Genomic DNA, 23,229 nt, shown 5'->3' on the forward strand with positions numbered 1-23,229 from the left:
GGCACTAAGAACTCCTTTATGGCTCTTTATCTTTCGAAAGGACATCTGGTCTTTGCACTGGGCGCAGGAGGAAAAAAACTGAAGCTCAAGAGCAAAGTGCAGTGATGGGAAGTGGCACACGGTGGCATTTGGGCAAGATGGAGAAAGGGGGCGCTTGGCTGTGGATGGTCTAAGGGCCCGGGAGGGAAGTTTGCCCGGAAATTCCACCGTCAGCCTCAGAGCACCAGTTTACCTGGGATCCTCTCCATCAGGAAAACCAAAGACCCTCCCCCAAAACAGCTTTGTGGGATGCCTGAGGAACTTTCAGTTGGATTTGAAACCCCTGGACACTGCTTCTGCAAGCTTTGGGGTGTCTCCCTGCTTGGATGGCTCTTTGGAGAAAGGCATCTACTTTTCTCAAGAAGGAGGTCATGTCATCCTAGCTAACTCCGTGCTTTTGAGGCCAGAATTTAAGCTTGTTTTCAGCATTCGCCCGAGAAGTCTCACTGGAACCCTAATTCACATCGGAAGTCAACCTGGGGAGCACTTATGTGTTTATATGGAGGCAGGAAAGGTCACGGCCTCTGTGGGCAGTGAGGCAGGTGGGATCCTGACATCGGTCACACCAAAGCAATCTCTGTGTGACGGACAGTGGCACTCAGTGACAGTCACCATAAACAGCACATCCTGCACCTGAAACTGGACGCAGACTATAGTTCCACCGCTGGACAGCATCCCGTCCCCACTGCCCGCATGCAGGAGCATCTGCACATTGGAGGTGTCCCAGCTAATTTGAAAACCCTGAAGCTTCCTGCGTGGAAATCCTTTTTTGGCTGCCTGAAGAATATTCAAGTCAACCACATTCCTGTCCCTGTCACTGAAGCCGCAGAAGTTCGGGGGACTGTCAGTCTGAATGGCTGTCCTGACCACTAACTCAAACCCATCACAAGGCAAGGAAGTTCACCTCCGGAAGCACTGATTACCCAACGCCCCTCCCTCTCCCCTCTCAAGGTCGTTCTTGACTTAAGACACCATCCCGATGGGTTTATTAGCAAATCTCATTTTTAATTCCAACCACACATACCCATCATTTTGGCATTCAGTGCTACATATATATTTTACATAAAAATCCCATTTCTTGAAGAGGATGAACAAATCCTTACATGCTTCTGGTAATATCATTTTCCACTAAAAGTTTGATGTCTTTTAAAGAACATTATTTTCCACTTGTTAAAAAAAAATATCTTTCAAAGCACTTTAAAAATACAAAAATTTTACATGTGTTAAGATGTTATAATTTATGGGGTTAAATAAATGCAGTGTTCTCTTCAAAAAAAAAACCTTTTTTTAAAAAAAAAACTTTATTGTAAGGAGAGAGGGCATTTTATAACAGCAAAGTCAGAAATTCCCCATCACTCAGATAATTTAAATTTATCCTAGGCACATAATAATGCAGCTCAAAATAACCTTAACAAAAACAGCCAAAACTTCTACTATCCCCTCCCCCTTCGCTCGTATGTCCTAACAACTAAACTTTAACAAAAGGAGGGAAGGAAAAAGATCACGATCTCACAGTCCCAGAATTTTCCATTTCTCCCAAACTTAAAAGCCAACAGTAGCCATAAAAAAGTGAGAAAGTGAGGGGTTCTATATGAAGTTACAGATTAAACTGAATGACAGATGTAAAAAATAAACTGAGAAGTTTAGCAATGCTTAAAATGAAATCTGCTTATTACAAAGGACAGACTTTAAAAACGTTTAACATCATTTTAGCTTCATCCTTATGAAGCAACCAAGTTAAAACAATGAAAACAATGACTCATTATATTTTTCCTTATTAAACTCCTGACCATTGTTGACTCCCATCCATTTCTAGTATTCAAATAATGATCTAAACACAGCTCAGACGGAAATAATGTACTTACACTGGCACAACAGGAGACTTCCCAATATTTCATATTTGAAATAACCATTTTTAATTAACCTATTAAGAATTTTAAAACTAATGTTCACATTTTCAATTCAACAAGTCTGTGGGTTAGTTTGCTTTTTGGTTTGTTTGTTGGTTTTGGGGTGGAGGTAGGGACTAAAATCAAAATACATTACTTCCAGAGCTGACAATAATATTGTAATATACAAGTCAACCTTCAAATTCCAGATTTGCTTTTTTCAGCCATGCCTTCATTTTGGTAACAGAAGTGGCCTCCTGTGTGTTTCTATCAAGTCCATTTATAACACATTCAACATAGAGGAATGATAATTTCTCACAAGTTCAGTTGGGATGGGTTGGGGAGTGGGCACCATGTAGAGCTAATGGGAGCACTGTCCCATGGTGTGAGAGTTCAGTTTCTCACCTCACCAGCACCTTCTCTCAATGCCACCTCCCCCAACACAGTAGAGTTTCATTCATAATTTGGATTTTTAAACCAGAAGGTTGTTTTGGTCAATCCAAAATAACCCAAAGAGCTTGCTAAAGTTACATCAATAAGCAGCTTTTTATAGAAGGACTGAAAGAATTAAATAGAAGGCACAGTATAGCACTGTAAAGCTTCTTCAGATCATGATAATCTTTTTGTGTGTATATATGGAACCCAAACTTTCTTTTTTGTTGTTAAAAATGTCTGATGAACAATCAGAAAATCCTTATTTGTCCTCTTTCCCTTTAGTTTTTCTGTATACCATCTCTCGAAAACTGGCCAGAATCTTGTTTTCTCTCTTTCGTCTCTCTTCTTGGTTAAAGGATGCAAGGGCTCTCTTCTCATCAGCACTATAGATCTGGTTCTCTTTTCGCAGTCGCACAGCCTCCATTCGGCGATGCCTGGAGATAATTTTATTTTTGGCTTAATTTCTCAGTAATTATTTTCATAGTGCTTCCTCACTAATCCTTTCGTAATACAGAGTAGTCTATTTAAAAAGCCGACAAATAGAAACTGTTTCTGTAATGAGTTAGATTTTCAAAAGATCATTCATTTTATCTGCTGACATGTCCTTTGATTCATTTCTAGTATTCAAATAATGATCTCTGCGGTTCTGTCAATAGGGTGAATGTTATTAATTTCAAATACTAAGGGCCTAAGTCTGGTTCTGTTATTTCCAGTAAAACAACTAGGAACAGGCAAATTATTAAACTTCCTAAGTGATATGTAGACCTGATAGTAGGATAGATAAGATTTAAGTTGTCATCTAGCAGGTGGAACTTCTTCAAAGTTCTAATTTATCATACAACCAAAAGAACCAGGTTTAAATCTACAATCGAATCTTTGGGTGAGTTTTGTGGGTGGATTTAACTTCCTTAGAATTCAGTTGCAGCTCAAAGAAAAGAAAGAAGGGATTTTAGCACAAGGACCAAATCAGGAAAGTATAGGGGTCGAGGCAGAGGGAAACTCTTACATCATCTTCAAAAGGTCTGCCTATTTAGAAGGAAAACTTCATGAAAACCTGCCTCTTTTATGTATATGTACCCAATCGTACACAATCAATTCAAGATGAAGCTTGAACTATGCCTAGAAAAACAGAGCAAACTGAGTAAGGAGAAGAGGGGAGGATCATTTCAGGTTAGTGTGAAGGTGGGGGAGTGGCAGGTGGTAAGTCAAGGAGACGACAATGTATTTAGGTTGCTCAGGGTATAGTGAGTAGTTTATCTGGAACGGAAAGTGCCATGTGAATGATGCTGTAATAAACATCAATGTACACATCTCCTAGTACATGGGAAAGATTCTCTTGGGTATGTAGGTATGGAGTTGCTGGGTCATAGAATATGTGAATGCTCAACTTCCCAAGATAATGTCAGAATGTTTTCCAAAATCGTTGTACCGATTTATACCACCACTGGCAATACTTAAGAGAGCCTGTGGATCCACATCCTCTCAAATGCTTGGAATTGTTAGAACTTTGAACTTACCTCTATCAAATGGGTGTAAAATGGTATTTCCATATGTTGATTTCCATTTCCAATGATAACGAACATCTTTTTTGTATGTGTAGGCCATATATTTTTTCCTTCTGACAAATGCCTGTGTCATTTTCCCACTTTTCTTTTGGATTGTTTATAGGTATTCTTTAAATACTCTCAATACTAACTATCAGTTGTGTGTATTACAAGATCTCATCCCAGCTTGGAACTTGTCTTTTTACTTATTTTAAGATGTCTTTTGATAAACAAAAGTTCTTATTTTTAACTCAGGCAAATTTATCAATATATTATTTTATAGTTAGTGCATTTTTTTTGGCCTTCTTTAAGAAATGCTTCCCCACCCCAAGATCTAATAGAAATCTCCTCATATTTTATACTAAGAGTATTAAAGTTGTTTTTGACGTTTAACTCCTGATTTAGCTGCAATGATTTTTAAATATGGTGATACAGGGTTCTACTTTCATCTTTTTCCATACAGATAACCATTTTCTTCCTGATCCATTTATTGCCTAGTTCATTCTTTCCCCGCTGATCTGACATACCAGCTCTTTCATATAACAAAGTTCCATACATGTATGGCTCTGCCCCTGGGCTCTGTATTTTATTCCGTTGAACAGTTCATTTGTTACGCCACTCTTCCAAAGTGCTGCAAGCTTCATAATAAGCCCTCATATATGGTAGGGCAAATCACCTTCCTGCTCTTCTTCAGAAGTAAGATGGCTATTCTTGGCCCTCTAGTCTAACATATAAATTTTAGAACCATCTTATTACGTTTCATGAAAATCTCAGTTGTGATTTTGATTGGAACTGCACTGAATCTACAGATTAATTTTGGAAGAACTGACAACTTTACAATATTGCCTTCCTATTCATGAACATGATACCTCTCTATTTATTTAGGTCTTCTTTAATGTCTCTTAATAATGTCTTATAGTTTTCCCTGTAAAGGTCTTGGACATCTTTTGTGAAGATTTATTCCTAAGTCCTTCATATTCTCTGATACTATTATAAATGTTTTCTTTTTATTTAACTACATTTTCCAGTTCTTTGTTGCTGGTACATAAAAATGCAATTGATTTTTGGGTATTAACATTATATCCAACTATTTGTTAAACCTTCCTATTATTTGTAATTCATCTGAAGATTCTTTAGGATTTTCTATGTAAAAAATCATATCATTCACAAAAAATGACAGTGTTATATCCTCTGTTCTAATTCTTATGCCTCTAATTTCTTTTTCTTGTCTTACTAGTCCTTAGGTATAATGTTTTCAAATATCAGTCCTCAGAATTCCAAGATTCTGGAGATGCTTCAGGGGTTCCACAAATATTTGCCTCCAATTTCACTTAAAAATGTTTACCCACTTTTAAAAGTTTATGAAGTTTTAAAAAATCCAAAATTCAGTTTGATCTTGGTACTGATACCCTATTAGTTCACTCTCCTTGCTCTTCCTGGGACTTTGCTTTCTCTTCCCAATTTTGTATTCCTTTTCTCATGCTAAAACTGATCTCTGTTCTCTGTCATAATTCTTTTCTGCTCTTCATTCTCAGAGTCCAGAGAACTAGAGAGTCCACGTTCTCTGACTCCACAGAGAACTAGAGACAAACTCAGAAAACAGGAAACACTGTCTTATGTAAATGCTTTCCTAACTACCAGAATGCCACATTCCTCGTGGGGCAGTGATAAATAGCTGAATTTAACTATATCCTCCGGAGGATAAACTATCTGTACCAAAATATGGATTAGAAAAGGACACTGAAAAGACTGATTCTTTGAAGTTGGAGACACAGCCGAGTTGCATACCTACTTGGAATTTTAGACAACTACATTTATACTAACAAAACCAATATTAAACCAATATTTATACTTTACTTTTCATCAGGAATGGTCACTTAATGGAAATCTGTCACCAAAATATAATTTTGGTAGTGAGAAAGGAAACTGACCTCAATGCCAAGAACATACCTGCTACCACTCATTACGTAACCCGAGCATTCAAATGATGCAATTTCTTCACTTGTCAAGCCAATTTCACCTCTTCGTGGGATACGTTTTCCAGCTTTTACATACTCAGCCATAGCTGCACCTTCACCAGGTAACAGAGCATGGCCATAGCTACAAAGTAATATAGAATTCAGAAAAGGTTCATTATAAAAAGTTCATCATCTACAGAGAGCACAAAAAACCATTTCTCTCAGAGAACAGTAGGAATAACAGTTGCTGGGCAGCATGCTGGGAAGCCCAATGTAAATTACTTTAACTTAACTAGGGAACACTGCACTGTGACCTATATCACTAACCCAGAAATGCAGAGGTACTTTGGAAGAATAAAAGAACTGATGTTAATGAGCATATACTCATGGTTTACAATTATGGATCAATTTTCCCCACAGGTATTGCCTTTATTGCTTCTGCCTCCAGCGAATTCCTTTTACCTTTTTCCCTTTAAAAAAAAAAGTAAAGAAATAATATATCTCAAATTAACATATTTATTAGACTTATAACCAATAATAATGCTATACAGTAACGGTTCTCAAATAACTTTCATTCAAGGGGACTTTGAAAACTACCATCCCTTCATTCAATTCACTGAATTCTTCTTGAATAGCTATTAAACTCAAAGCTTGTAATATAAAAATAATCTCTGTTCTTATGGCACTTACATATTAATAAGAATATAACACTAATACAACGTAGAATATATAACACATTGCACAAAAGAAAGAAAACGCTATGAGGACTAAAGGATTAAAGAGGGGTAGGAGGACTTCCCTGGTGGTGCAGTGGTTAAGAATCCACCTGCCAATGCAGGGGACATGGGTTCGATCCCTGGTCCGGGAAGATCCCACATGCCATGGAGCAACTAAGCCCGTGCACCACAACTACTGAGCCTACGCTCTAGAGCCCACGAGCCACAACTACTGAGCCCGCGTGCCACAACTACTGAAGCCAGTGTACCTAGAGCCCGTACTCTGCAACAAGGGAAGCCACCACAATGAGAAGCCCGTGCACAGCAATGAAGAGTAGCCCCCACTCGCTGCAACTAGAGAAAGCCTGCGTGCAGCAAGGAAGACCCAATGCAGCCAAAACAAACAAACAAACAAATAAATTTAAAAAATAAAACAAAGTAAAAAATAAATAAATAAAAAATAAAGAGGGGTAGGAATCACACCTACCTGTGGAGGGAAGATATTGGGAATCAGCATATGCCCCCTCCTTTTGAAAAGGGCTTTGAAGAATGTTAAGCATTTTAACAGGAAGAAATTGGGGATAGTAAAGAAATCAGGGCTGGGGAAAGAAGGGAAGGCACATTGGGGGGAGAAATAAGGTGAAAGTGCACAGTGAATACAGGGAAGTTTTAGTTCAGCTCAGTTGGAACCTGGCATCTAAATAAGGGAGTAGAGGAAGATAAGCTTGGAAGAGGAAGTTAGGACCATACTTTTGGGTACGGTACTTTAGAGATTATAAACACACTCTTAACTTACTTCAAAGGTTTATCATCTTGAGAGGCAAGTGTTTTGGGAGCCTCTGGGCCAATCAAATCTGAGGGTTCTTCAGGCTCTGCACAAAAGATGTTCAGAAACATATTCACATTTTGACTAATCAGTTAATTTAATGTTTTATCTGTTCTGAGTCGAAGTCTATCAGAAGAACCTACTTGATCGATCCTTCCAGGGATTCTCCAGAAACTCTTCTTGGGACTCTTTAGAACTTGAATCACTGGAATCTTTTCTGCTCTTCTTAGACTTCTTTTTCTTATATTTCTTCCTGTAATGATTATAATTTGATATAAATTGATTTAATATTCCCATGCTAAAGGGCATCTTATTTTTTTCAAGGCAATGAAGGACTGACTGAAATGATCTGGATGCTCAGCTAATTCAAACTTATTAGAGAAGAACTTTAATTAAAAAAATCTAACTTATTTAACCAAATAACGTTTCACTATTAAAAAAAAGATCCCGGGGCTTCCCTGGTGGCACAGTGGTTAAGAATCTGCCTGCCAATGCAGGGGACACGGGTTCGAGCCCTGGTCCGGGAAGATCCCACATGCCACAGAGCAAGTAAGCCCGTGCGCCACAACTACTGAGCCTGCACTCTAGCGCCCACGCGCCAAAACTACTGAGCTTGTGCTCTAGAGCCCGTGTGCCGCAACAAGAGAAGCCACCGCAATAAGCCCGCGGGCACTGCAACGAAGAGTAGCCCCTGCTCGCCAAAACTAGAGAAAGCCCGCGCGCAGCAACGAAGACCCAATGCAGCCAAAAATAAATAAATAAATAAATTTATTTTTTTTAAAAAAAGATCCCTAAGGGAACAATAAAATATAGTTCTCATGTTGTAGAAAGGTAGCAGAAATAAAGCAGTTTAAAAAACAGCTCTTGGGTTTCCCTGGTGGCGCAGTGGTTAAGAATCCGCCAGCCAATGCAGGGGACATGGGTTCGAGCCCTGGTCTGGGAAGATCCCACATGCCATGGAGCAACTAAGCCCGTGCGCCACAACTAGTGAGCCTGCGCTCTGGAGCCCGCGAACCACAACTACTGAAGCACGCATGCCACAGCTACTGAAGCCCGTGCACCTAGAGACCATGCTCTGTAACAAGAGAAGCCACCCACCACAATGAGAAGCCCGCGCACAGCAACAAAGAGTAGCCCCCGCTCACTGCAACTAGAGAAAGTCCGCGCACAGCAACGAAGACCCGATGCAGCCAAAAAAAAATAAATAAAATAAATAAATGTATTAAAAAAAATTAAAAAAAATAAAAAACAGCTCTTACCAATTTGAACATCAACAATTTTCAGTGTAATGGATTAAAATACATCAAATATGTTTGAATCCTTGGGTTCATAATGATACTAAAAAACCCCAACTCATTATTTTGAAAACTCATAAAACAAAAAAAGTAAGCAATTATTCTGCCCTTACTATACCAACTACACTTCAGAGTAACCAAATAGTTAATGAGGGCAGGTTTCTCATATAGAATTATTCTACCTAATACATGAAGAAAGAAAGCCAGAAGTAGACCATCACCACTTGGCAATGATATAAGGGACCTAGACAATGACTACTGATGCCGGTTAATATGACAAAAAGAGATAACCAGACATTATCTGCCTCCTGCTGCAAGTACACAGCACCGCCTATGAAGTATTCCTGCCAGAAACTCAAATCTGAACCTTATCAAGTGTCTAGACCTAACTGTCAATCTACAGGAAATACAAAGGATAGAAAACATGTTAAAAGAACACTGTAAGAATACAACCAGCAAAATCCATACCGCAGGAAACCCTCCAGGACAAATGATTTTGTTTCTGCTACAAAAAAACTGCAGGAACAAAAAGGGAAGGGGAAGCTATCTATTTAAAGAGATGTAAGAGACATATCAACCAATCACAATTTATGTACATTGTTTGGATCCTAATTTGAATAAACTATACCAAAAACTACTGAGAATTGAATGAACAATTACTGTTAAACATTTTAGGCGGATTAACAGTATTGTACTTTTTTTTTTTTAAAGAATGCCTATCTTTTAGAGAAACTCGCAGCTTTATGGATGAAATGATATCTGGTATTGGTTTCAAAATAATGGCGGGGCGGGCATTAGAGACTGCCAATGAGTTGATACTTGTTCAAGCTGGGTGATGGTTACATGGAGGTCCATTACACTATTTTATATAATTTTCTATATTTTTGAACTTTTCCATAATAAAACTTAAAGAAAAAAACTGACGATCTGCGTTTCTTCTTCTTTTCCTTTTTCTTGGCTTTCTTTGCTCTCCTTTTTGTATCTCCATCTGCAAATTAAAGCACATCATAATTAAAAAAATTTTTAATTCTAAAACCCCAATACTCTTGAGTAGATAAATATCTTATTACTCTTCCATTTGTTGTTACAGAGAAATTAATTCATTCAAATTCATTCAAACATTTATTTCTACTTGTTAGGAAGTGTGCTAGGCACGGGGGACATAGAAATTAAAATTGCATTTGGTTATATAGGGTATTATTATTAACCTTATTGCATGAGATAATAGTATTGTGGTTAGATACGAAAATGTCCTTATTGTTTAGAGGTGTATACAGAAATATTTAGGGTGGCAGTGTGGTATTTGTAATTTACCTTGACTATCTCAACAAAAAAATCCCTATCTGAAGCAAATATGTCAAAATGCTAACAAATGTTAAACCTGAGTGACAAGTACTGTACATGGCATTAATAATACTACTCCCTTTACTTTTCTCAGTGTTTGAGTATTTTCATGATGTGTGTGTTTGGGGGTTTGCTTTCCAGGAGCTCATTCTAGTGGAGGAGACACAGGGAAAGCGGCAAGTAGAATCTGAGTGAGAGGGAAGCATGGGGTGCTCTGGGCATACAGAGGAGTCTCAAAATCAGGCTGATTTGGGGAGGGTGGCTGAGGAACGGTTGACCAGGAAAAGGTGACTCTTAAGCTAGTTCTTTTTAAAATCAGTTTCATTACAAAAGTAATGCATGCCCATCATAGCAATGAGTAAGCCAAGCCGCGTGCAGGGAGAGACCAGCATTGTAGGCAGATGGACTCTCTGCATCAAGCGACAGAGTCAAGAGAAAGGACGTGCAGTATCAAGGAGATGGAAAGTCATTCTTAGGCCAAAGAGGACGCTGCAGGAGAGCCACAGGGTACGTGTGATGCGAGAGATCAATCGGGATCTGACTTTACCCTGAAGGCCATGGAGAACTGCGGAAGGATTTTAAGTAGGGACCGCCATGCTCAGATTTGCGCTTCAAGAAAGCTCAGCCTTCCAGCAGTGAGGAAGAAAGGTGACAGTGAGGGCCAGGAAACCCAGGTGACATCAGAGGAAGGGGTGCCTTAGTGTAACGTGTCCCCAGAGGAGGCACCCTCTGTCAGTCATCAGCCAGGAGAGGGCGCAAAAAGGCGGCTTTTTTGTGATGTGCTGCCCCACAGGAAGTGTGACACCTAAATCAGCTGCTGGCCTGAGGGAGTCCCCTATGGTGCACCTTTTTGAAAATTGCACAAAGGCGCCCACTGACTGTGAGAATCTCACAAAAGAGCCGCTCCACTGGGCTGAGGCAGCCCCCTGTGGCTTGGTTTGGCACCACACGTGTCATAGACTAACCTCAACTTGGTTCGGTGCCACATGCCTTGTACAGCTACACACAACCAATCTGTAGTCACATGGCTTAGGTTTGAATCCCAACTGTGTGGTCTTGGGTGCAGTACTTATAACCTGCTCTGGGCCTCCATTTCTCCATCTCTAAGATGTGTCCTACAGTGACTGTGTGGATTAAATAGCAATAATGCATATCAAGCACTTAGCAGGGTGCCCAACACAAAGTCAGTGAGTGTTTAAAACTCTTGGCTATTACTGTTTTTAAGAACCTTCTTCTAAAATAAGCTTTCAAGAAGTACAACTAGTTTTGAAGCAAGGCTCACAGAAGGCTGTTGGCTTTCTTACCACTGGAGTCTGTTTCAGAATCAGAGTCACTGTCACTATCATCAGAATACTTCTTGTGTTTTCTTTTAGATGATTTTTTCTTCCTCCTTTTCTTGGATCTTTCTTTTGAATGACCAGACTTCTTCTTCTTCTTCTTTTCTTCTACATAAAATACAAATAAAAAACTAACTTCTAAAGAAGTGTTTCTGAGCATCAATTTTATTGTATTAAAAATACTGAAAGGGAATTGATGACAGGCGACTTGAGTAAAGTCTAATGTTCAACTATTTATAAACGTATTTTTTAAACTTCTCAATAAAAATGTCATATATTTAAAAAATACCTTCTGAAGTAGAAGCTGAAGTGGTGCTTTTCTTTGGCTCTTCGTCCTCTACTGGTGTATGTTCATCAGAGCTGAATTTAAAGAAAATTGTAGTAAGAATCAGAAAAGTGATAAAATATGGACCACAGAGTATAAAAATATACACTTAAAATTTTTCAATAACAAATTGATTGTCTAAGAACCATTCAAAGCCAGCACCGGACTGCTTTTTTAACAGTATAGCTTATCGGCCAACCACCTTCATAATAGTAGAATAATCACTTACATTTGCATAAAGTTTTCGAGTTAACAAAATGCTATTCACACTGAAAGCAGCATGAAGGATTTATATTTTCGAAGAAACCACAAGGCAAATGCAGGGAAACAGGAACCATAAGGAAAGAGAGAGAAACTGGAGATAAGAAGGCTGAGGGAAGACTTCATAATTTCATTCTACTTGAGGAACAGACATACGGTAGAGCAGCAACTGTTCTGTCTCCCCAGAGCAAGAATCTAACACACTACAGCTATAGAGATTTCATCCTGTTTTAAGAGAATTCTGAAAATGAGTATTATTAACATTCTACAATAGCTTAAAAAGGGAATTTCCATATCACGGTCTTTTCCTCTGAAGATCACATCTGGAATAATTTAGAAATTGCCTAGAAAATTATATTTAGGATTCCTTTCAACTCTAATTCTTTGAGTATTCTTTTAAAATAAATAAATTTATTTATTTATTTTTATTCTTGGCTGCGTTGGGTCTTTGTTGCTGCACGCGGGCTTTCTCTAGTTTCGGCGAGCAGGGGCTACTCTCTGTTGCGGTGCGCGGGCTTCTCATTGCGATGGCTCCCCTTGTTGCAGAGCACAGGCTCTAGGCACGTGGGCTTCAGTAGTTGTGGCGCACGGGCTCTAGAGCGCAGGCTCAGTAGTTGTGGCACATGGGCTTAGTTGCTCCGTGGCATGTGGGATCTTCTCGGTCCAGGACTCGAGCCCATGTCCCCTGTATTGGCAGGGAGATTCTTAACCACTGCACCACCAGGAAGCCCTCTTTGAGTATTTTAAAGGTATCTGTTAGAACAAGTTTCAGTATCTCAACATAATAAAGACAATATATGACAAGCCCACAGTTAACATCATACTCAATGGTGAAAAGCTAAACAAGACAAGGATGCCCACTCTCACCACTTTTATTCAACATAGTATTGGAAGTCCTAGCCAGAGCAATTAGGCAAGAACAAGAAATAAAAGGCATCCAAATTGGAAAGGAAGAAGTAAAACTGTCATTATTTGCAGATGACATGATACTATATATAGAAAATCCCAAAGACTCCACCAAAAGACTCAGCACCAATAAATGAATTCAGTAAAGTTGCAGGATACAAAATCAATACACAGAAATTCGTTGCATTTCTATACACTAATAACGAATTATCAGAAAATGAAACTAAGAAAACAGTTCCATCAAAAAGAATAAAATACCTAGAAATAAATTTAACCAAGGAAGTGGAAGACTTGTACACTGAAAACTATAAGACATTGATGAAATAAATTGAAGAAGACACAAAGAAATGGATTTTCTATGCTCTCATATTGGAAGAATTAATATTGTTAAAATATCCATACTACCCAAAGCAATCTACAGATTCAATGAAACTCCTACCAAAATTCCAACGGTATTTTTTCACAGAAATAGAACAAACAGTCCTAAAATCTGCATGAAACCACAAAAGACCCTGAATAGCCAAAGCAATCTTGAGCAAGAAGAACAAAGCTCGAGGCATCATGCTCCCTGATTTCAAACTATACTACAAAGCTACAGTAATCAAAACAGTATGGTACTGCCATAAAAACAGACATATAGATCAATGGAACAAAACAGATAGCCCAGAAATAAATCCATGTATATATGGTCAATTAATTTATGGCAAAGGAGCCAATAATATACAATGAGGAAAGGACAGTCTGTTCAATAAATGGTGCTGGGAAAACTGGACAGCTACATGCAAAAGAAGGAAATGGACCACTATCTTACACCATTACACAAAAATTAACTCAAAATGGATTAAAGACTTGAATGTAAAACCTGAAACCATAAAACTCCTAGAAGAAAACATAGGTGGTAAGCTCCTTGACATAGGTCTTGGCAATGATTTTTTGGATTTGACACCAAAAGCAAAGGTAACAAAAGCAAAAATCAATAAACATGACTATATCAAACTAAAAAGCTTCTGCACAGCAAAGGAAACCATCAACAAAATGAAAAGGCAACCTACTGAATGGGAGAAAATATTTGCAAATCATATCTGATGAGGGGTTAATATCCAAAATATATAAAGAACTCATACAACTCAACAGCAAACAAACAATGTGATTTAAAAATAGGCAGAGGATCTGAATAGACATTTTTCCAAAGAAGACACACAGATGGCCAACAGGTACATAAAAAGATGCTCAACATCACTAATGATCAGGGAAATGCAAATCAAAACCAAAATGAGGTATCACTTCACACCTGTTAGGATGAATATTATCAAAGAGACAGGAGGTAACAAGTGTTGGTGAGGATGTGGAGAAGAGGGAACACTTGTACCCTGTTAGTGGGAATATAAATTGGTACAGCCATTACAGAATTCAGTACGGAGGTTCTTCAAAAAATTAAAAATTGAACTACCATATAATCCAACAATCCCACTTCTGGATATATATCTGAAGGAAATGAAACCAGTATCTCAAAGATATATCTGCATTCTCATGCTCATTGCAGCATTATTTACAATAGCCAAGATATAGAAACAACCAAATATCCACTAACAGATGAATGGATAAAAAAGAACTGTGAGAAATATAAACACACACACACCCCACAGTAGAATATTATTCATCCTTAAAAAAGAAAGAATCTTGCCATTTTAGACAACATGAATGGACTGTGAGGGCATTTGCTAAATGAAATAAGTCAGACAGAGAAAGACAAATATCATATGATCTCACTTATATGTGAACTCTAAAAAACAAAAAACAAAAAACCACCAAGCTCACAGACACAGAGAACAGAATGATGGTTGCCAGAGGGTGGGGCATGGGTAGTGAAGGGTATAAAAAAGTACAAACTTCCAGTTATAGAATAAATAAGTCCTGGGGATGTAATGTATAGCATGGCGACTACAGTTAATAATACTGGGGCTTCCCTGGTGGCACCGTGGTTAAGAATCCGTCTGCCAATGCAGAGGACACGGGTTCGAGCCCTGGTCCAGGAAGATCCCATGTGCTGCGGAGCAACTAAGCCCATGTGCCACAACTACTAAGCCTGCGCTCTAGAACCCGCGAGCCGCAACTACTGAAGCCCGCACGCCTAGAGCCTGTGCTCTGCAACAAGAGAAGCCACCGCAATGAGAAGCCCGCGCACCGCAACAAAGAGCAGCCCCCGCTCGCTGCAACTAGAGAAAGCCCGTGCGCAGCGACAAAGACCCAACTCAGCCAAAAATAAAAATAAAATAATAATAATACTGTATTGCATATTTGAAAACTGCTAAGAAAGTAAATCTTAGAAGTTCTCATCACAAGAAAAAAAAATTTATAACTATGTATGGTAATGGATGTTAACCAGACTTACTGTGGTGATTGTTTTGCAATATATACAAATATCAAATCATTATGTTGTATGCCTGAAACTAATATTGTATGCCAATTATACCTCAATAAAAAAAATAACAGGTGGTGGGAAAAAAATAATTTTTTTAAGAAGAAAAAAGAACTCTCAGATAATAATGCTTTATCACCCTGTTACAAATAACAGGTTTACCTGTCAAGCACATTGTCTCAACTCAATCTAAAGAAAACACAGAAATAGAGGAGAGGGAAGAAGCAGCTTATGAATAGCACCAAAGAGAAAAAAAATAGGCAAAAAGAAAAAGTATTAGGCCTTCAACAATACTGCATCCAGGAAACTAAACAAACCCATATCAGTATATTCATTTTAAAAAAACGCTTTGTAATGCTAATGTCTGACATGCAATCAATTACTGGATTGAGAAAAAATAATTCAAAATAATATAAAAGTATTTGTTTCAACACTGAACCCTTCTATGAATAGGAAATTAGCACCTCATGAATTACAACTTAAAGAGAACAATTAGCATGCTAAAATCCACTAGGAGCATGTTTTAATCCTTAGGTATGTTCAATGTTTTTAAAACTTAAGGAGTAGAATAGCATAACTCATAAGAAAGAGGAAAAAAAAGAGCTGTAGTTAAAGTTCTTAACAAAAAATTTGACAATAGACTCTGGATTTAAACAAATGTTGCATTTAAAAAATATATTTTTAAATCACTTACTCTGGTTCTGGATTCTTTGGAGAAAGTCCCCATACTTCAGGAGCTCCCAATTCTCCAATCCTCTCTCTCTCACTTAATCTCCTAGAAGAGATAAGCAGGTAAATTATAACTCCATGGCTAAACTGTTTCCTAAATATATAATAAAAGTCAAAGGAGTCCAGTTAAGTTCCATTTTCCCTTTACAGTTTAAACTTTAAACTAATAAAAACTTGGTTTAAATGTAAACTCAACACTTAGGATCTGATGTTCTGACAGTACTATCAAATGGTACAGACTACAGACAGCCTGACAGGCCAGGCCAGAAATTCAGCCTGGGAGGCTGTCGAGTGTGTCCCTTCCGCCACATGCATGACATAGCTCCTAACTGCTCCTTTCATCTTCTGCAATATGTGACAGAGACAGTCTTACATTTGGAAATAACTTCAGTTGTTTATATATCCTTATGAAAGTAAAGAGAATTCTCTACTTTTGATAAGGTCAAACCTTCTGTTTTCAGAAACTCAGGAATTAATGAAGAAAATAACAACAAAGCATTAGAAGTAGAAAATAAAAGGAGCTCTGAAAGTGAAAGAAAAGTTTTATTTGACAAAAACTGTACTCAATAAGATACAGCACTTGTTTTCTGTTTTCCCTTTAATTCCTTTTTCAAAAAGGAGTAAATCCTCTATCTACTCTTGGAAGACACAAAATTTTTTGTTTTGTCTTATGTTTGTGATTTCTTCTCTTAATTTCTGATATTACTTACAAACACACACACAAAACACAAAAAAACTAAGGCTTAATTCCTCAAAGTTTAGCTGCTGTGATGCCACTTGTTTAAAAAAAAAACCTTACAAAATAAATATAATTGGTTTGATTTTTTAAAAATAAATTATTTTTCTTCTTTATTCAGGGTAAAAGGTGTAATCATGCAGAGTCAGACTCAGGTTTCCCACTTGAAGTAACATGGACCTGGAGTCTGTCATGCAGAGTGAAGTAAGTGAGAAAGAGAAAAACAAATACCGTATGCTAACACATATATATATGGAATCTAAAAAAAAAAAAAAAGGTTCTGAAGAACCTAGGGGCAGGACAGGAATAAAGAGGCAGCCATAGAGAATGGACTTGAGGACACCGGGAGTGGGAAGTGTTAGCTGGAACGAAGCGAGAGAGTGGCATGGACATATATGCACTACCAAATGTAAAGTAGATAGCTTGTGGGAAGCAGCTGCCTAGCACACGGAGATCAGCTTGGTGCTTTGTGACCACCTAGCGGGGTGGGATAGGGAGGGTGGGAGGGAGGAGATATGGGGATATATGTATATGTATAGCTGATTCACTTTGTTATAAAGCAGAAACTAATACACCATTGTAAAGCAATTATACTCCAATAAAGATTAAAAAAAATCTAATAGGGGACATACTTATAGCCAAACTTTGAATATATACATATAGGACAAAGAATGCCTGACAGGCTGAAAAAAGCAAGCAGTCAAGTTCTTATCCCTCCCACCACCTGACTTCATCTGTACTCTTAAGATAAATTATTTATCTTCTAAATGTACAAATGCAAATTGCATCCAAGGAATTCTGACATCTTTTGGTGAGGAATGTCTAATAAGAAAACTGGATGCTTTTTGATCGACACAGCCTGGGGGTAACTTTCTGGAAATTCTAATTTGGAAAAGTAGGTCTCCAACCTAACTCAGGGCTGTTTTTACTGTTTCTGCTCCCATGCCCAAAACACTAACAGCTAACACTTAAGGACTATTTATTATGTTCCGGGCACTAAGTCATTACAACTCTTAAAAAGCTTTCGTGCTAATTTTATCCCCTTTTAAATGGTGAAGAAATGAAACTCAGAGAGGTTAAGTGACTTGCCCAAGGTCACACAACTATTAAGCAGCAAAGGATGGCTTCAAACTCAGGCAGTCCGATTCTGGAGCCTGTCCTCTTCATCACTACGTTTTATTACCTCCCACTCCTGGAAGAAAAAGATTCATGAAGACATCGCTCAGCTGTTGGAACCTTAACCTGCTCCTAAATGCCTGTTATACTTTTTAATTTCTTGGCTTTTTTAAAAAAACACATACAGTATGGTAAAGCACTCAGTACAGTAACTGATACACAATTTAACAACCAATAAGTGTTAGATATTAAGACTTACAAAGCATATAATAACTATATATGAAGTATAACCTTTAAAAATTGTGAATCACTATATTGTACACCTGTAACTTAAAACACTGTACATCAACTATAATTCAATTTTTAAAAAGTAAAAAAAAATTTTAAAACTTACAAAGCAATAATTATAACCCTTTTCCTTTCTCCTTCTTAAACTATTCATTTTCCACTCCAATACTCAGTCTCATTAGAGGAGATCTGATCTCACCCTGACCTCATTTCTCATGGTCAAGATTGAGACCACTTGACAAGATCTTTCTCAGTGTAGTCCAATCTACAGTTTAGCAGATCACTTTTCCTACATTTATTCAAACATCTTGTTTCAGAGGTTTTCCTCCCCTCCAATTTAAACCTTAATCTCAACCCTTCCCAAATCGCTACAAAACAATTCCACTCACTTACCCTATCATCTCAAACTCGTTTGATCATTCAACAAGCAGTGGTTGCGCGCCTACAAAGTGCTTGACACTGTGAATTTTGTGATCAATAAAACCGGGCTCCTCCTTTCCGTGAGCTCAGTCTAGTGGGGAATAAAACATGCTCACGAATGATAACGACACACCAAGTAAATGCTATAATTCCGGTACGTCTGAGGCTCTTGGCCATGTCCGCTACAAGCCAGGAGGCAGGAGAGGGTTGCGAGAGCCCAGGGCACTAGATGAAGGGGCCCGAGGAGGAGTGAAAACCTAGGGTAGAAAAGGCGAATAAGCTGTTATCGTGGGTGGACTGAAGGAGGGGATGAAAATGGGCGCAAGTCAGGGAGAGAGAGCGAAATGGGGATAGTCGGGAGCAAGATGAACGATAAATCGGACACTGAAGGCTGGTGGGCTCACGAAAGATAAGGTGCGTTCGTCTCACTCACTTCTGCCGCAGGCTCTCTTCCCTCTCCTTGTCCAGGAGGCTAGGCCATGGCTTGTCGCTCCCGTAGGGGCGTGAGTAGCCGCCATAATAGGCGGACGAGGAGGCAGAAGCGAAAGGGGCGCCCCGCGGCGCGGAAGGCCGCTCTCGAGAGCGTGACCGCGAGCGGGAGCGGTAGGACTGGTTTCGGGAGCCTTGGCTGGGGCCACTCAGTTGATGGCTAAGGCCATTCCGGTCCCCGGACCGAGAGCAAGAGTGCGAGCGAGAGCGGCGGCCCCGCGGGGAGCGAGAGGATTTGCTGGGCTTAGGGCTCTTCGACGAACTGCGACGCTTCCCCCCGGAGCCCGAGGCCTCCCACTCCGGGCTGCGGGAGCCAGACACCGGAGCCATAGCTGTTGCTGGGTCCCCGAAGCCGTGGGAGAAGGGGGCGCTCTCGCAAGTTGGGAAGATCTCCGTTGCCTTGGCTCCCAGGACCAGCAGCCGCGACACCACCCAAACCTGATAAAACCTTGGAAACAGTTCCGAGTACGTCTGCAAATTCCTTCCCCGGACCTAGGCGGTCCTGCCAATGGGACGGGATGTGTGTATCCGTATAAAGAAGCCGGTGGGGCAACCAGGTCGGCTCATCCTTCGGGTTCCGAGTGAGGCTGCTCAAATCTAAGCTCTACTGGAGACCGTGTACTTTTTTCAGCTTTGAGTTGAAATAGTTGAAGGGAAGGACGACAGGCCACAGGACACATGTCACTGAGCGGCCGTATGAACCATAAATACGTTGTAACTAAGTAAGTAAATAAATAAACGTGTCTATGTATGTATGTATGAGTGCGCGGGCATGCGCGCGCGCAAACACACACACACACTTTTTTTTTCTTTACAATTCCAAGCAAATTAAAGGGGGTTTATCTAAATTGGTGGAGAGCTACAATGTCTAAGCCCCATATTGCCCAGTTAGCTTAGAGGTCACAAATTCTGTATTACTGATTTGAGCCTGTTAACATTCCAGTTAGGTTCGCAGCACAGAGGAAAACTGCATATTTATCCCTCAGCCACCCATCGCCACCAATGTGCTCCAGCAAAAGGAATTTATAACCCTCTCCTTGTCTAGTTCCTTAAACTAGTCCCATCATATGTGAGGACAAAAAAAAAATGTTGCCTGCCATACCAATAAACTAGGAATGTCGCCCTCCCTCAAGCCACCAGCCACTGCAGCTGCCTTGACCCCCACACCCTAACCCTGAGGGGAATTCAGGGTGTTGAAAAAACAGGATAGTGGCCCTAGATAGGAAAGATGCATATCTAAGGAATAATTGCAATGAGCCCAGACTTTGGCATCTTCCCATACAGAGAAAAGCACTAAAATCATTAACTTGAGATGTCTGGTTGTTTTGTGATTAGCAGTAATCTTTTGATGTTCAACTACAGGTTTTTTGTTTTTGTTTTTCAGCAAAAACTCCTATATATCGTGGCTCCTCCCTTACCACTTCGGAACAGTTCCTCAGAGCTCTCTGAGAGGCTGTCTCCCAGGCTATAGTCCTCAGTAAGGTCCCCAAATGAAACATAACTGGCAACTTTTAGGTTGTGTGTTTTTCTTCAGTCGATATATACTAGCTCAGCAATACATGGTTAATGGTCATTATTTCTATTCATTTTATACTGTTTTAAATGAAAGAGCATTAGAACACTAATTATACTAATTTTTATACAGTCATTTTTTTTTTTTTATAGCTACTTTATTTATTTATTTATTTATTTTTGGCTGTGTTGGGTCTTCGGTTCGTGCGAGGGCTTTCTCTAGTTGCGGCAAGTGGGGGCCACTCTTCATCGCGGCGCGGGGACCGCTCTTCATCGCGGTGCGCGGGCCTTTCACTATCGCGGCCCCTCCCGTTGCGGGGCACAGGCTCCAGACGCGCAGGCTCAGTAGTTGTGGCTCACGGGTCCAGCTGCTCCGTGGCATGTGGGATCTTCCCAGACCAGGGCTCGAACCCGTGTCCCCTGCATTAGCAGGCAGATTCTCAACCACTGCACCACCAGGGAAGCCCTTATACTAATTTTTAAACTTTATTTTTAAAAATTTTATTGACGTATAGTCGATTTATAATATTATATTAGTTGTATCTCATGGTTTTGATTTGCATTTCTCTGATGATTATCGATGTTGAGCAACTTTTCATGTACCTGTTGGCCATCTGTAGGTGTTCTTTGGAAAAATGTCTATTCAGGTCCTCTGCCCATTTTCTAAAAAATTTATTTATTATATTTATTTATTTTTGGCTGCATTAGGTCCTCATTGCTGCGTGGGCTTTCTCTAGTTGTGGCAAGCGGGGGCTACTCTTCGTTGCGGTGCGCGGGCTTCTCCCTGCAGTGGCTTCTCTTGTTGCAGAGCACGGGCTCTAGGTGTGTGGGCTTCAGTAGTTGTGGCACACGGGCTTCAGTAGTTGTGGTGCACGGGCGTAGTTGCTTGGCGGCATGTGGGGTCTTCCCGGATCAGGGCTTGAACCCGTGTCCCCTGCACTGGCAGGCAGATTCTTAACAGCTGCGCCACCAGGGAAGCCCCCCCTGCCCATTTTAAAATCAGGTTGTTTGTTTCTTTGATATTGAGTTGTATGTGCTGTTTATATATTTTGGACATTGACCCCTTATTGGTCATATAATTTGCAAATGTTTTCTTCCATTCAGTAGGTAGTCTTTTCATTTTGTTGATGGTTTCCTTTCTATTGACCTTAATTTTTGAAGGCACAATGAGTTTGCTCTGGAAATTATTTTTTAAAAATTATTTCCAGTTGTAAAGTACATTTAATGGTAGGAAATCAATAATGATGATAGTAATGGACACCATTATATTGAGCACATTCTATGTGCACAGCACTTTACATGTATTATCTGTATTCCGCATAACAACCAGGGTTAATATTCTACATTTCAAATGTTTTTAGAAAATGAGTCTCAGAGAGACAAATGTGCCATAAATCAAGTAAATGGCAGAGCTGAGGTGCAAACCAAGATATCTAGTAACTCTGCTATGGTGCCAGCTTTGTCAGTCCCTCTAACACTAGGATTTCTTCTCTGATAATGAATTGATGCTCCATTTATAGGAAGGAGTTTGATGATATTAGGCCTCTAGATGTATGGAAAATTTATCAAACTCTTGGGTCAGCCAATATGAATTTCACATTAGAAAACTGTGCCGTAAATGGACAATTATTTCTAGCTTACGCTCACTGGGAGGAGCTATGTCTGCCAACAGGTAGAAAAGCAGCTGGAGCTTATGGGAGTGTTGTGATGGCCCAAATTAACACAGGATGAAATGGAATGATGTGACCATTGCAGGATATATTTGAGCTAAAGTGTCTGTGTGTGTGTATGCAAAAGATAGAGGAAAGAATGAATAATGCACTGCACAGAGCATGGCTTAGATGGAGAATTTGAGCGTTTTGCTTGCCCACCAGGCCCCTAGGGGAATAGGATGTTGACCAGCTTTGCTAGAGGCTAGTGTTGAGCGTGGGAAAGCTCATCCTCAATGTCTGAGAAGGGTGGAGACTGAGGAAGCCGCAAAACTTGGCAAATAACTCAGATCCTGAAGCACAGCCAACGGTTGTGGTATCACAGATTCCAAATAAAATTAAACAACTATCAATTCACATCTCTGTGTGAAAGAGGAGAAAAGGGAAAGACAGATGAATACAGAGGCAAAGAAGATACAGCCCTCCACTCCTGCATTGCTTAATTCCAATTTACTGATGTCTTTATTTGTGGCATTTAAGGTGTAAAACTTTGGTTGTGATGATATTAAAAGATAAATGTGCTGCACATTTGCTGTTCCTTTAAGGGCAAATGTTAAACATGGTATTTGATTTCCTCGGGCTGCCGTCTTCTTTTCTTCTTTCCTTCTCCTTCTCCACATCTCCCTTCCTCCTTCCTTTGCTTTAAAAATGAAAGAACACGAGTTTCTCAGAATGAGGTTTTGCAAAATTTAACCAACACCACACAAAGTACTTTTATATCTATTATCAGATAAACTACACCAAGAAACCGAAAATCCAAGATAGGCACATCTTGAAAACATGGGATTCAAACAAGCGGAGATGCTAGCAATATTCACGCTTTGATCTTGTCTTGCTTTTTAAAAAAATTAGTAGACTTTATTTTTTTTTAGACAGTTTGCAGCAAAATTGAGCAGAAAGTGCAGACAGTTCTCATACACTCCCACTCCACCCTAG

At 39.5% G+C, this 23,229-nt stretch overlaps 1 protein-coding gene across 1 annotated transcript; it reads right to left on the minus strand.

The window, feature by feature from the left end:
- Window positions 1-1,919: 1,919 nt before the first annotated feature.
- NKAP (NFKB activating protein) lies at window positions 1,920-19,550 on the minus strand. Its single transcript, XM_007178617.2, has 9 exons — window positions 19,017-19,550; window positions 15,989-16,069; window positions 11,673-11,743; window positions 11,351-11,491; window positions 9,627-9,690; window positions 7,551-7,660; window positions 7,378-7,453; window positions 5,858-6,007; window positions 1,920-2,797 (listed from the first exon to the last, which is right to left on the minus strand). The coding sequence occupies exons 1-9, from the start codon at window positions 19,400-19,402 to the stop codon at window positions 2,623-2,625; spliced, it is 1,254 nt and encodes a 417-aa protein (XP_007178679.2). The 5' UTR covers window positions 19,403-19,550; the 3' UTR covers window positions 1,920-2,622.
- Between the last annotated feature and the right edge of the window lie 3,679 nt (window positions 19,551-23,229).

Source organism: Balaenoptera acutorostrata, chromosome X (assembly GCF_949987535.1).
Source record: "Balaenoptera acutorostrata chromosome X, mBalAcu1.1, whole genome shotgun sequence".
NCBI classification, from domain to species: Eukaryota; Metazoa; Chordata; class Mammalia; order Artiodactyla; family Balaenopteridae; genus Balaenoptera; species Balaenoptera acutorostrata.

What these genes read in the sequence shown, in the direction of transcription:
- NKAP (XM_007178617.2), bottom strand. Translation starts at nt 19,402, where the DNA reads ATGGCTCCGGTGTCTGGCTCCCGCAGCCCGGAGTGGGAGGCCTCGGGC. An exon ending in CCAAAGAATCCAGAACCAGA is followed by an intron (nt 11,744 to 15,988) that starts GTAAGTGATTTA and finishes CTTTAAATTCAG; the next exon opens with CTCTGATGAACATACACCAG. An exon ending in TCCCTGGAAGGATCGATCAA is followed by an intron (nt 7,454 to 7,550) that starts GTAGGTTCTTCT and finishes TCTTTTGTGCAG; the next exon opens with AGCCTGAAGAACCCTCAGAT.